The sequence below is a fragment of the Leishmania martiniquensis genome, chromosome 34, assembly GCF_017916325.1.
Source record: "Leishmania martiniquensis isolate LSCM1 chromosome 34, whole genome shotgun sequence".
NCBI lineage: Eukaryota > Euglenozoa > Kinetoplastea > Trypanosomatida > Trypanosomatidae > Leishmania > Leishmania martiniquensis.
This window is the reverse complement of record NC_090169.1, coordinates 1,106,969-1,120,547: the sequence shown is the minus strand read 5'-3', so window position 1 is coordinate 1,120,547 and position 13,579 is coordinate 1,106,969. Positions and strand designations below refer to the sequence as shown.

The following is a 13,579-nucleotide window of genomic DNA, read 5'->3' as shown; positions in this document are numbered from 1 at the left end:
ACGTGTTCCCTCATTCGTTCTGGCTCTCTTTGCTGTATTGGAGGCACTTCAGGGCACTCGTGGAGAGAGGTAAGGTAAGCACCTAACAAAAAAAAGATGCGAGTGGGGAGAGGCCCCCCTCCCATACACACACAAATCGAGCACATATGTGATGACGCGCGCGGCAGAAATACTCGATGGTCTCGGAAAAATCGGACCAGAGAGTCGGCGGAGGGGCAGCATGACACGCATGCGGAGCTGCCGGAGAGAAAACATAAAGAGACGACGGAAGCGGCGTCTCACAGGCGTATGTGTAAGACAGCGACACTCACGTCCATTTTTTTAGAAGTCAAGCGTTCAGTCGCGCATCCGCTGTGAACGCGCGAAAAGACGACACAACAGCACCCGCTGAGCTCACCTGCTGCAGCGGGTTACCGCCCCTCTCTCCCACTCTTTTTCACCTTCTCAACAGACTTCATTCGCTCACTCTTCACGTTTCCCTATGCTGCTGATGAGGTCGCCTCTTCTCACGGTTTTCCCTCTTTGGTGGGAGGGTGTCGTGAACGTGCGTGGGCGTTTTCTCAAGCAGGCTGCCGTGACGGATGCGTGGTGCGTGCGAAGAGGCATGCGCCAACGAAAAGGGAAGACAAGGGCAGAGTAGCCCGAGAGAGCAGATATGTTTGAGGCGCCGGTACCCAGTCGAAAAAAGAAAAGAGGAAAGCATCGATTCGAGAGACTCTGTCGGCAAGTCAGCGGTGGCACTGGCACGCGCAGCAGCCAATCCACGCGCCCTTCCCCTTGGCACACAATGGAGATGAAGAAAGGGTGTCCGCGGTGGTGCAGAAGAGTGTGGGTACAGCTCGGCATTCAAGCGGGCTCACCACAAGAGCGGCGCTGTCTAAAGGAAGGATCATGATAAATGCAAGCAGGAGCCGGTACAGAAGAGAGGACGCAATTATATACGCCTCAACGGACAAGGACAGCACATGCCACAGCCCAGCGCAGGGGACGTACCACTAGCGTGCACGCGACTCGGCGGGAGAGCGCAGAAGCCACAGCAGCAACGAAAAGAGTACAAACAGAGGCCGCACCTGCAGCCAGACAACCCCCGTAGTAGCGTTCCCGCATCCTGAAAGAGAAAAACAAATGCCCGGCGACAACAATAAAAAGCAGACGAGCAGTATCGCGTGAGACAACGTCAAGAGGATGCCGAAACTCGACCGCCCAGCGACGCTGATCTGCACAAGTCGCGGGCAAAGCGGTGCCCGCCTCCATCCCTTTCTACCTCTCCGTGCCTTAGCCTCCCGAGTCATCACGTCTCTTCATCTAATCTTCGCTATCAACTGAAAAGCGCGGCGTGATGGCATATACAATCATAAAGCTCAGCAACAGTGTTTCTTTCGTAAACGATTAAGGTCCATTTCACTGTTTTCTAATTTTTTCCGGTTTCCGATTCTTCCGCGGCACCTCCAACATGTCCAAGTAAACAGCACACGTGCTCCTCTTCCTTCCCCCCGCCCCTCTCGCGCGCGGTACACCTGCGTCCAGGCCGTCTAGAGCGAACCGTTGGCTGTCAAAGCAGGTCGTGCGCCTAACGGGCTACGCCTCTACTTCCCCGTCCCCTTCAGCGGCTGCCTCCTGCGTCATCGGCGCCACGCCAACTCCGCTGCACGGCATGCCGTCACCCAAGAGACACGCGTCCACGGTCCGGCTCCACGACCTGCACCGTGGCCGCTCCCGGGCGTCACCCTGACTTCTATTGCTGCATCGTCACCAACGAGTCGGTCCCCTGCCCCTCCGCACTCACGAGTGGCGGTCGCCCTCTCCCTCACTGCCCGCACGCGCACCACACGCCGGGGGGAGAGGGGGGAGTGCCGATCGCCTCGATGCACCCGCACCAATTGCACCCGCTGGGGGACGGCAGGCTGCGTGTAGCCTCCCGCCGAGGAAGGGGCGCTGCACAACGCAGACACCGCGTGCAGGCGGGCCCGACCATTAGAAGAGGCGCTTGAAGCACAGGTGAACAGAAAAACATTTTTTGTGGGCGTCACCCCCCGGCAAGGGCCTGGAGGGAGAGAACAGACACATGCAGTTGTTGTCGTTGCTTTGGTGACAGCCGCAGTTTCTTCAGAGAGGGCAGCGGAGGCGCATTAGGCGGCCCTTTTCTTGAACTTGCTTTAGAGACCTTTTCTGAACTGAGGGAGGTGGAGCGGGTGCCAAGGCTGCTGGCACCGTCGTCCTCGCGTTCGTCTTCCTTAACTTCCCCAGCGCTGTCATCACTCGAGCTCGCTGATGCTACCTTCTCAGTTTGCCGTGCAACAGGCAGTGCCGCAGCCTTTTTGTGCAGGTTCCACAAGGGGTTTCGTTCGGATGGCCCTGTCAGCCAAAAGAGCTTTGAGGGCAGCACCAGAGGCTCAGAGCAAGGATTTGCCCGGGTCGCTTGCAAGTTTGACGAAAGTGGCGGAGTAGCCCCTGGTTTCAGCTTTTTCGCAGTCGTCGCGTCAATCCTGTCACCGTGCTCTGCTGTGCTGACGAGAGCGCGAGCCTCTAACTGCGCGCGCATCGTGGTGTACCAGAGCGCCTTTGAAGACCCAGGCTGAACACCGCAGAGGAGGAGGAGGTCTTCGCTCGTCAGCCCGTCTCCAGGCGTTGGCACCGCTTCACATGGGACGGAGTGCATGCGCGGCAGCCCACAAGTTACCGTGGCACTCATTGGTCGCCGACTCTGATGCAAAGGGTGAGCATTGTCGCTGCGCTCTCCAACACTATTGCCCCGTGCCCTCACAGACGGTAGGCGCGCGTAGCGCACGCGCGCGCGGCGAAGATTCGCTACCGCGCTAGAGCCCGAAGAGCCGCGTCTCAGCTGCCCTGCAGCGTTCCACCCTTTTGCGCGCTTGGGCGTGGTCGGTAAAGCAGGAACACGCTTGCAGCGAGACGCTTCGTCTGCTATCACCGCCGAGGAATCGCCTGCGGCAGCACCGATCACCGCAAATCCAGGGAAATGCTCTCCGCCTGGCGCAGAATCAATAGAATGCGATTCGGCGCGGGCTCGCGTTGGGGGAGTGCGCACAAGGACTTGAGAAAGATGTTGTCTTACCATCCGCGCCACATGTGAAGAGAGCGGAGGGCATGCACTGGTTCCGTTTTTTTCTCCCGCTTCACCCCAGCGTAGAGACAAGAGGACCTCTTCGCAGAGGTCCGCGCAGCTGCCGTGGACTGGTAGTCGTGCGTTGGATCGTCCAACCTTTGCCCCTCAAGCACCGGGAAAAAAGGCAGTGAGAGAGGAAACAGTAGCCCAAAAAAAAAACGGCGAATGGGAAAAAAAAGAGAAGCGGTAATGATCCAACGGGTGCGAATAAAGCACACACCCAAAAAGACCCTGTCGGAGAAGCACGTGTGTCTGTCTGAGTCTGTGTCGGGGGGGGGGCAGGCGTGCTTTGGGAGGAAACAGAAGAGGAGAAAGACAAGCACACAGCAAGAAAAGAGGGAAGACCACAGACGGCGTGGATAAAGGGCAGCTCGGTGAGCGCAGAGGTGACTCCGCCAGCGGCAGAAAAGAGAGAAAGAGAGATAGGAAGGAGGACAAACGGTTTCGCTAAGAGAAACGAGGCGAACGAAAGTAGCCGACAGCGAAAGAACAAACTGAAAAGAAACTTGAAAGAAGGGAACTGAAAGAAGAGAACGCCAAAGAAGGGGAGGTGTGAGGAGGGGGGACAGGAGATGAAGCAGGAGAGAGAAAAGAGATAACCTGAAAGGGGAAAAAACAGGGAAAACGGCGGAACAAATCCGCTAATTGGGCTTCTTTATGCCTTCACGTGTCTCTGCGTGTGTCTGTCTGTGTGGGTGAGTGGGTGTAACTGTCTAAGTCTGTGAGAATCATAGAGGCGAAAAAAGTTGAGGTCCCCCTTTCCCTCGTTGATTGTTGTGTCCAGGCGTATAATGGATGCGTGTCCCTGTGGGTCTGTTCGTGGAAATGGGCGCTGTAGCGTGGGACGGCGAGGAGGCGAGGAGGTAAAAGGTGGCAGTGATATAGGCGCAGTCCTATCCCGCCCCGGTAATGAAAAAGGTCGGCAAACAGCAGAGATGGTTAAAAAAAGGAGGAGAACCGTTTCCCGAACGGCTTCGATCATTTTTTTTGTTCTGTGGTCGGCCTCTCACCTTTTCTGCCGTACCGCGCGCGGGTCAGCGCCGCCCCACCGCCGCGGCCTCCCACAGTCTCGGGTGCCGGCCACACGCGCATGCCGCCTCCCGGGCCGCCCCACAGCAGCCCCCTTGCATGTGCCGGTCGCCACCGGAGTCCACCCCTCTCGGGGCAGCTCAGGCCCCCTCGGCAGCGGTGGGCAGAGTGAGGGCCGCGCGGCTTGCGCTTCAGTCGCGCCGATACCTCCTTCGCTCCATGATTCACGCGAGCCTCTTCACGGCCGCGCGCCGCTCCGACGCATCGCTTTGAGTTTCTTACGCTGTAGACTCCCCTCCTCCACCTCGTCGTCACCACAAGCGGCTCGGGATCAGTAGGGCATAGGGGCTCGCATGGCATCCCCCACAGAGCGTGGGCACCGCGCCCTCAGGCACCACGCGCCCGCTGCGGTGTCGCCGTGCCCTGTCACCCGGTCACCGCACCGGCTACCAAGGAAAAAAAGGAGCAAAGCAGTCCAAAACGACAGAAATACGCGAACCGAAGTTGAAAAGCGCAAGTGATGAACTGCAAAGCTGCCGCCACGAAGATCAAACGCATGCGCATCAGAAGCGATTTCAGCCCGTGGTGGAAAAGAAAAGAGAGAAGACAGCGTTCACTGTAGACGGCGCCCCCCCTTCACCCCTCCCCTTCCTCTGAAAAAGGCTCCCAACAGCAAAAACGTGGTGCAATGCCGCGTTTCTGACCATGACCAGTCGCGGATGCTCGTACTAAGCAACTGGTTCTTGTGCTCTAAGGTGTGCGGCATACGCGTGTCGAGAAGGCCCTGGAGAGTGTCCAAGCAAAACTGCGAAAAGGCCTGATCATGCAGGCTTACAGAATGTCGACACAGCCGGGAGGTCCTCACGTGTATGGCGGGGAGGGGTCCGAAACGTCAGGCGAAACAATCTCACGGTTCCCTTGGCGCTGAGGCTATGATCGGGTATGCCCATCGGCATCGTGGATGCTGTAAGCCTTGCCATCATCGTCGGCGCTCCTCACTTCGAGCTGCCGTCGCTGCAACTGTCGACGGCACACAGTGCGGAGGGGCTGCCGCACAGGAGGTTTCTTATTGCTGTTTTGCATTCGTCACACGGTACAGTTCGCCTTGCGTATCGCGCTTGGCATACCTCTTCTCTGGCCTTTGGGGAATGATGCGCCACACTGGGGGCCGTTTTTCTCTTTTTTGCTCTTCATCAGGGTTGCCCACACCACCACCTTCACGGCAGCAAAACATCCAGCACGTTGACGTGGGGGCCAAACACTTTGCGTGAATACAAACTAGTCTACATCTGCTGCCATTCGGCCTCTTCAACGCCGAGACGGCATGTTCTTCATGGGTAAACACACGAGCAAAGGAAAAAAAAGCAGACGCCTGCAAACGAGGCGAGCAGGTCGAGCTTCACAGGGAAAGGCGAGTAGGCCTCGATGCTCGCTGAGGAGAGAGGGGCAAGCTAGGCGGTCTCCTTAGTGTCTGCGGTCGCCGTACTACGTCGCCGCGACCCCACCCTCACCCTTGCCATCTGTGCACGTTCTGCGTCCTCTAGTCGTCTTCTTCGTCCTCGTCCGCAATCGCCTGCTTTTTGCGCTGAAGTCGGGCCTGTCGACGTGCCTCCGCCCGCGCAGCCCGCGCTTTCTCCCGCTCCTCTGTGTCGTACTCTCGCATCACCTCGTTGCGCACCACAACCGCGTTTTGCAACACTTGGGACCACTTGATCCAGTTTGCTCCGGTGGCCTGCAGAGTATCGGTCTCCGCGGTCACATTCGTCAGCGCCGCTGCGCCGCTGCAGCCTGATGGCATTGCTGTATAACGCAGCGACTGCCCAGCAAGGAAGAAGCGCATTGTTGGCGTGCTGTGCACCTCTAGCAAGTTCAGGAGCTCCGTGAGCTGCTGATGGGCCTTTTTGTGCAGCAGCGCCACCTCTTGCGTGGTGGGCTGCTTGTTGAGCAAACTGTACGCGGGGTCCTCCGCAATGAAGAAGTCGATACACGTTTCCTCCTCCATACATGCGCACACGTGAAAGAAGCGCACGTTCCGGCGCTGAGGCGCTGTGTCTCTATTGCGGACTAGGTGCTGCACAATGTCGCGGTAGAAATGGCCGGCGAGGGCACTGCTCCCCGCGCCACTGTCGGCCTGCGATCCATCTTCATCGCCGTACGTGTCTTCACCGTCCTCGTCCTCGCTTTCGCCGTCTTCGTTTTCGCTGCTCTTCGCGTTGAGGCCAGGTACTCTTGGGTACAAGATGCGGCGAATGCCGCAATGGCGGCACAGAGTGCTGGTCACGATCACACAGCAGAGGTTCACCGGGTCTTGAGCGACCTTTCTCTGAAAGTCCTGCACACTGAGCAGCATTGTCAGCTGCTCCTGTGGCAGAGGCTCTGCGATGCTGCCCTCATCGGGCCCGTCGTCGAGGTTCATTGAAAAGAGGAAATGGGGGCGAGTAGGAGGCAAACGCGAGTTGAGAGAAACCCACGGAAGCGTCACGAATAATTTACCGCCAGTGGGGCCTGTGTGTGTGTGTGTAGCTGGGTGTGGATATTCCCTGGTATGCTGGAGAGAGCGTTTGACGGCGGACGGGGTAGCTGTTAAGCGGCGCAAAACGAGACTCATCCGAGGCGGCCAAAGAGGGGCGTAGAGAAAGCAGAAAATAAATATATGGCGCAGCCACCGGTGCCGTTACGCCCGACTCGAGACGAAAGGGAAAAAAAACGCCTCGTGGGCGGAGAGGAGAGAGAAGGAGCTCGTCGGCGTAGCGGATGCACACGCCACGATGACGGCAGAAGAGCACGTCGTGTGCCACGACAGGCCTCCTCAGCCGCTGTGCCTGTTGTGCAAACCTCTACCATCAAAGTCGTACTGTTGCTTTTGTGTCTGTGTCGTGGCTGGAGAAGCCGCTTAAATTAAACGAGGTGACGTTTCAGTGTCGGTCATGACGGTTTTACAAACACACACATGCGAACCTGTGAAAGAGCAGAGACTCCGGGCAGCATGGCAGAGCCAAGCACATCCGTAAGTGCTTCACTGATGACACGAACAAGTAGCGAAGCACTAGTGAATGATGTCGACCAATGAGAAACAAAGTATTCTTAGAAGAGCCGCTCATTCAGCGGAAACACCCTCTCACGGCGATTCGTCGGGGCAGCTGACCCCTCACCCACCCACCCGCTGACCAGAGGAGCCCTTCATCATCGCCCCCCTCGTCTCAAAACCGCGGCTTACGCTGCCGCATCGTATACTTGGAGTCCGCGGTGGTCTGATAGCCTCGCCGGCGCCGCTCCTCTTTCTTGAGCAGCACCCACTCGCGCGTGCCGGTGACAGGACGGTTGTCCTTGCGACGGCGTTTCTGACCGTGCGCAGAAGACGCTCGAGCGCGTTTGCTGTGATGCTGCGCGTCCCGTCCTCCTACGCGGATGCGCTTGCGACTCTCCCCGCCGTGAAGTCCTTCGTCGCTCCTGTCGCTGTCCTCTCCGCCGCCGTAGGACTCCTCGCCGTCGTACGCGGAGTCCACCTCGCTGTCCTCGGCGTCGTCGTCGGCCATCTCACATGTCAAGGCAGGTGGCGGCACGAACCCTCCCTGCACCTGACCTGCCTGCAGCACAAGATAGTACTTCTTGGCGCGTGCCGAGTGGGGAAAATCGACGACAACGCCGCCGCTGAAGCCGCACTTCATCGCGGCCCGCGTAATCATGTGCACCTGCTCGGGGTCGCTCGGGTAAAACTGAAAGACGGCCTTCGCGCCGCGGCGGAGGGCGTTGTAGAGAGACTGGAACAGCGCCACCAGGCGCCGCTGTGGCACTTCGCCCTTCTTGGTGCTGTGGCACAGCCACTGCAACACCGAGATGGAGACGCAGCCATCAAACGCGCCAGGACGAAACGGGAGTCCGGAACCAATGTCGTCCAGCAGCACCTCCACCATGCGCGGCCCTGAGGGCACGCCACTACTTGCTGCGGCACCGCTGGGCTCCTCTCCACACGCGCCGTCATCATTTCTGCCGTCGCCTTGCCTCTCGCTCGATTCGTTCGCCTCTTCTTCTTCGTCATTTTCCGAAGTGATGAGGCCCCATTTCACGTGACTCGTGTCAAAGCGCGCCTTACTACTGCTCGTCAAGAACGTCTCCTCCACGTCCGCTGCCTTCGGAGCCGCACCAGTGTTGTAGTAATTTAGTTCATCCTCCTTGGCGATGCGCAGCATATCACGGCTGATATCCACCCCTATCCAGACGTGGCCCTGCTCCGTCAGCACGTCTCCACTCAAGCCGCTGCCACTGCCGATGTCAAGCAGTAAAGCCGAGCAATTCAAACCGGCGGCGGCTGCTGCCTCATCCTTTGGTAAGTTGAGCAGCTCCAGCGCGCGCAGGGTCATGTCACGTTGAACCTTTCGCACGCGTGTGCTCACAGTGTACTTGCGAGCCTCGGAGGCGTTGTAGAACACCTCTGGCGGGTTCTCCAGCTCTGGACGTGGAGCCGGCATCCTTGACTTCTCCCTCCTCTGTTGTGCTGACGAGGCGCACAGATTTTGGTGCTCTGGTAGTCTCGACCCTTTCTTTGCTTTGGGCAGCTGAGAAGGCGCCGCGAGGTCACGCTGTCCCGCTAGCCCCGAGGCACGACCGAGGAAAAGCTAAAAAGCCCCTCGTTGCGCAGCATCGGGCGCGAGAGCGGCAAGTCCCAGACAGAGAAGGAAAAGAGATAGGGAGAGGGAGGGAGAGGGGCGGGGGCTGAGAAAACATTCACATCCTCAGCATCGTCATCGGAAATGGTGGAAATGTCGAAGAGAAGGCCAGGGAAAGAGGAGGTGATACGGCCTGAAGATGCCGCAGCCGTCTACGTAGCCGCCCCAGACGCGTTTGCTTTTTTAGGGAAGTAGTCTAAGCGCTGACCCGCACCTGAGCGCACGTTTGGTGAGGGCTGTCGCTATCCCCGTCGGCGCCAACCATTCGACCTTCTTTTGACGTTCCTTGAAATGAAGAGAGAGTGCGCGCCAGAGAGCTAATATGAAGCACTCCGACACTTCTTGGCGGTCAAGTGGGAGAGCGAACATGAAACGAAAAACGAGACGAAAGCACAAAGGTGGACACACGCGAAGAAGCGCAGCAAAAGAGAGGTCAGTGGACGACTGGTAAAAGAAAATTGCAGAAACAAATATATATGTGCGTGTTGGTAGTCGTGGGAATAGAAAGGGAAGGGGAGGCCATCATGGATGAGATCTGCATCTCTACCCTCCACTCCATCACGGCCACACATATGCAGCTAACCAAAAGCAAAGCCGACGGAGTAAAAGAAAAGCAACTCCGCCAACACAGCCTGAGAAAGTGCTCGTTCCCGTTCAGGCGCGCGCGTTGACAAACACGAAGCCATTCCGCTCCCGACGCGCGCGCTCTCTCGTTTCCTATTGACCCCTTTACTTCATGTCTCTCATCAATGTTGACCGATGCCTTTCAAGTCCTCTTTTCCTTTCCTTTTTTTAACGTTTCTCCCCCTCCCCAGCCCCGCTCGGTCATCTGCTCCTGATAAGGCGGAAGAGGGTGTGGGGCACCTGAGGAGAGGGGAGGAGGAGGAGGAAAAGAGAAGGCAAAAGAGGGGTGCGCTGGTGTAGCGCGTGGAATCGATGATGCCCTCCTTCGTTGCACGAGGCCGCTATTGCCTGTGGATGAAGCCCCCTTCTTCGGCACTTCGACGAAAGTGCTCCTGCCATCAAGGCAGGGCGATAGAGGAACCGTTCCTACCATGGCGAATACGTTTCCCCCCCCTTCCTCCTATCGAAGGCACAAAAAAAGAAATTGTCTACACTCATACACAGCGAGAGCAACACGAGGTGACAAGTTCATGAGAACAAAAGAGGGGGGAGAGAGAGAGGCATCGGCGAAAACACCACGCAACAGAAACCGAAACGAAAACAGCGCTGAGAGCAACATGGCGAGAGAAGAGACAGGCGGTAACCCGGTAAAAGGGGGAAAGAAAATGAAGGAAAAAGAGATGAGAGGGGGGAGGGAGGGAGGGGAGCAAACGGTGCGAAAAGAAAAAAAGACAAGAGAGAAAAGAGGGGCAAACAAGTAAACGCAGAAGACGGGTCCTAAAAGACAGACACACCAAAAATACATAATAATAAAGAGCACATCAGATGCACACGCACACACACTACAGTGGGGACAGCGCGTGGATAACACAGTAAAATCGTTTCTGCTTTGCCTTTGCTCAGATACGAGAGGGACTCACAGGTGTTTCGCCTCTTTTTTTTCTCAATCGCGCGTCTCTGCTACCCCTACGCCCCCTCCCTCTCTCCTTTTTTAAAGGCTTGCCACGCTTGGCGATTTTCACAGTGCAGAAATGCAGAAAGTGAGCAGACGGGGGCGGACTGTGTGTGTGTGTGTGTATGGATGGGTGTCGAAGGTGGAAGGAGGGCTAGAGGGTCACTGACGGTGAGCGCCGCGCCGACTCCACGGCGGCGATGCATCACAGATAAACATTCGTCAGGAGGCGTAAACAAAAGGGTGCGAGTTCATCCAGCCGAAAACATTGATGGAAGACGAGAGGGACTCGCCCGCGTGTGCGTGCGAAAAGAAGAGGTTGTATATATATATATACCACGAACAAACAAAAAGAAGAGGTAAAAACAGCGCACGTGGGTCGCCGGCATCGACGATACCGAAAGAGGTTCAGCGTAGAGTCATACGATGTCGGAGGGTACGTTTGTCGCAGAGGGAAAGATGAACGAGTAGGGCCCCAGCTCTGCAACATGAACAGGAACACAAAAAAAAAAGAAAAAAGGATACGTGAAAGAAAAGGTATGCAGCAGCCGAACAAAGACATATACATCCGCACAAAGCACAGGTATCGGGTTCACGCGCACGTGCACACCCTGTCCTGCTTAACATCAGAGCGAAATATGTACGAGACGTAGGTCAAGAAGGCTCAAGAGGAGAAAAAAAAACGCAGAGAGGTGCATCAGGAAGGTGCGCAGGCGGTTTTTGATAACCTCAATACGGCACCGCAATGCTTGCTGCAGACGGCAAGTACCCATAAAGGGACAAGAAGCGAAGGCCCGGAATGGTCTGGGCGAGTGGTGCACGTTTACCCTATGAAGGAGAAAACAGTACGAAAAGAAAAAGAAACCTGCACAGCCCTCACACACAAAATAGAATAAAGAATGCACTCGATGACTTTACCAAAACACAATGGGCTCGGTCCGATCAGAGACGGCACCCACGATAGGAAGACACTCTTTTTTGTTCGCATCTTGACCCCCCTATCATACCGCGCGCGGGTCAGCGCCGCCCCACCGCCGCGGCCTCCCACAGTCTCGGGTGCCGGCCACACGCGCATGCCGCCTCCCGGGCCGCCCCACAGCAGCCCCCTTGCATGTGCCGGTCGCCACCGGAGTCCACCCCTCTCGGGGCAGCTCAGGCCCCCTCGGCAGCGGTGGGCAGAGTGAGGGCCGCGCGGCTTGCGCTTCAGTCGCGCCGATACCTCCTTCGCTCCATGATTCACGCGAGCCTCTTCACGGCCGCGCGCCGCTCCGACGCATCGCTTTGAGTTTCTTACGCTGTAGACTCCCCTCCTCCACCTCGTCGTCACCACAAGCGGCTCGGGATCAGTAGGGCATAGGGGCTCGCATGGCATCCCCCACAGAGCGTGGGCACCGCGCCCTCAGGCACCACGCGCCCGCTGCGGTGTCTACCACCCCCGCGAACAAGAGGCAAAGAGAGAAAAAAAGGTGCCGCCAAGCGCCAACCCCTGTTCCTATTCTCCTTCAGACTCTTTTTCCTAGCGGTCCCTCTCTCCCTCACTACCCGCGCGCGCAAGGCGCGCTTGGAGGGTGGGGGCGGTGGTCAACGTCCTCAATGCATCTGCACCATCTGCGACTACTCCGGAGAGGGAAGGGGAGAGGACGTTCCAGCACTTCCTCCATCCTTCCAGACCCGCGCTTGAAGGACCGTAGATGAGCATGCACGAGAGCATACGAGCATCGGGCAACGCGCATGGCTCCTCAAGAGCCGCTCCCCATGGCATGGCTTTTGTTTTGCGTCCAGAGCGGCCCATAAGCATTTCTGCCCGATGGGGCGCCGCAACAGGTCGTACTGGGCATCCGCCAAGCTATCAGTCCTACCGCGAAAGTCGCAGTGTCGCTGCCGAGGCGCCACGAGGTCCTGGCTGGTGGGACCACATGGGCGTTTCGCCCTCCCCACCAGGCACACCTCTGGCTGGGCATCGTGGCTGGGGCCGGCGCAGCACTCTGAAACTCGCGCGCTGTCGCCCCTGTTCTCTCTCTGCTTTGCACGCTCGTCATCGAGCGGTTCGCCAATCACAACGCGCTATCGTCGTCCGCTCTCTTCGTGGAGGCGGTGGAGTCGGGCGCCACTCACCACTTTCGGCACCGAGGCACTTTCCTCCTCCACGCGGATCGTTGAGCTGCATCGCGCAGGTGCTTTGACAGCAACGGTCTAAGCAGCGACAGAACAACGAAAGCAAACCGGCAAAGAGGGGAGAGAAGCAGGGCTTGCGGAGGGGACGGAGCGAAGAGAAACGAAGCTACGCGTGGTGAGGGTGAGAAATGGTCACAAAAAGGATTCAAGCGCTTGTCGACGACACGCGCAAACTCGGAAAACAAAAGAAGCAGATCGATGAACAAACAGTGTGGAAGAGCGAAAAAAAGGTATAGTGAGGCCACGCCACTGATGCCTCTCAAAAAGAAAGCGGGAACGCAGTAAATGAGCCGGGGAGAGGGAAGGGGGACAGTGCTGCATAGGGAAAAAAGGTGAAAGGTGTTAGGGAGGGGCTGAAAGAGAGAGGCAACGGAAGAGGTGGCTAAGAAAAAAATACAGAGGGGAGTTTATGGAGACATCGGGGCATGATGTCCACAAAGAAGACGTCTTCAAGCTCCTTTTTCTCACTTTTCAACAGTCTCCTCTATTTCTTCTCATCGCTGCTGTCGTTGTTGTTCGGAGTGCCTCGGTGTCTCACCTTCCCCCTCCGCTATAACCTTTCCTTCCCGCCGATAAGACTTCTTCCTCTTCAAGCTTTGCCTATTTCGGGCTGACACCGTTCCCACAATGTCTCGCGCACTCAGAGGCAGAGGCACAGGCGCCTAGAAAAGATGAGGGGAAAAAGTCCCGCCACCCCGGCCTACTCCTCCCTCTCTTCTATTGCCTTTCCGATCGTGTGGCACTTTCTCCTGCGATGCTGACCCGGGGGGGAATAAACGTATTCCTTTTTTTTTCTCTATCCAAACAGATACCGCCTGCAACAATGAAAAATGGAAAGAGGAAGAAGAAAAGAGGCGGGGGCAGAGGTGGTGGTGGTGGTAAGAAAGCGCAGACGCATACAACGGCAAGCGCGGATGCGGTCAATAACGTACATGTGGTTGTGTTTTTTTTGTTACAGTAATAGAACAGAGAGGCATCGCTGAGAGAAAGCAGAATGTGGTGGAA

The 13,579-nt window shown here is 57.3% G+C and overlaps 3 protein-coding genes across 3 annotated transcripts; all 3 read right to left on the bottom strand.

Annotated features, from left to right (window-relative positions):
- Positions 1 to 2,026: 2,026 nt before the first annotated feature.
- On the bottom strand, positions 2,027 to 3,079 carry LSCM1_02299 (uncharacterized protein; the record flags this gene model as incomplete). Its single annotated transcript, XM_067319882.1, has 1 exon — positions 2,027 to 3,079. One exon carries the CDS (start codon positions 3,077 to 3,079, stop codon positions 2,027 to 2,029), a length of 1,053 nt encoding a protein of 350 aa, XP_067175257.1.
- Positions 3,080 to 5,696: 2,617 nt separating this feature from the next.
- On the bottom strand, positions 5,697 to 6,764 carry LSCM1_02298 (uncharacterized protein; the record flags this gene model as incomplete). Its single annotated transcript, XM_067319881.1, has 1 exon — positions 5,697 to 6,764. One exon carries the CDS (start codon positions 6,762 to 6,764, stop codon positions 5,697 to 5,699), a length of 1,068 nt encoding a protein of 355 aa, XP_067175256.1.
- Positions 6,765 to 7,356: 592 nt separating this feature from the next.
- On the bottom strand, positions 7,357 to 8,625 carry LSCM1_02297 (uncharacterized protein; the record flags this gene model as incomplete). The annotated part of the gene is made up of 1 exon (XM_067319880.1): positions 7,357 to 8,625. One exon carries the CDS (start codon positions 8,623 to 8,625, stop codon positions 7,357 to 7,359), a length of 1,269 nt encoding a protein of 422 aa, XP_067175255.1.
- Between the last annotated feature and the right edge of the window lie 4,954 nt (positions 8,626 to 13,579).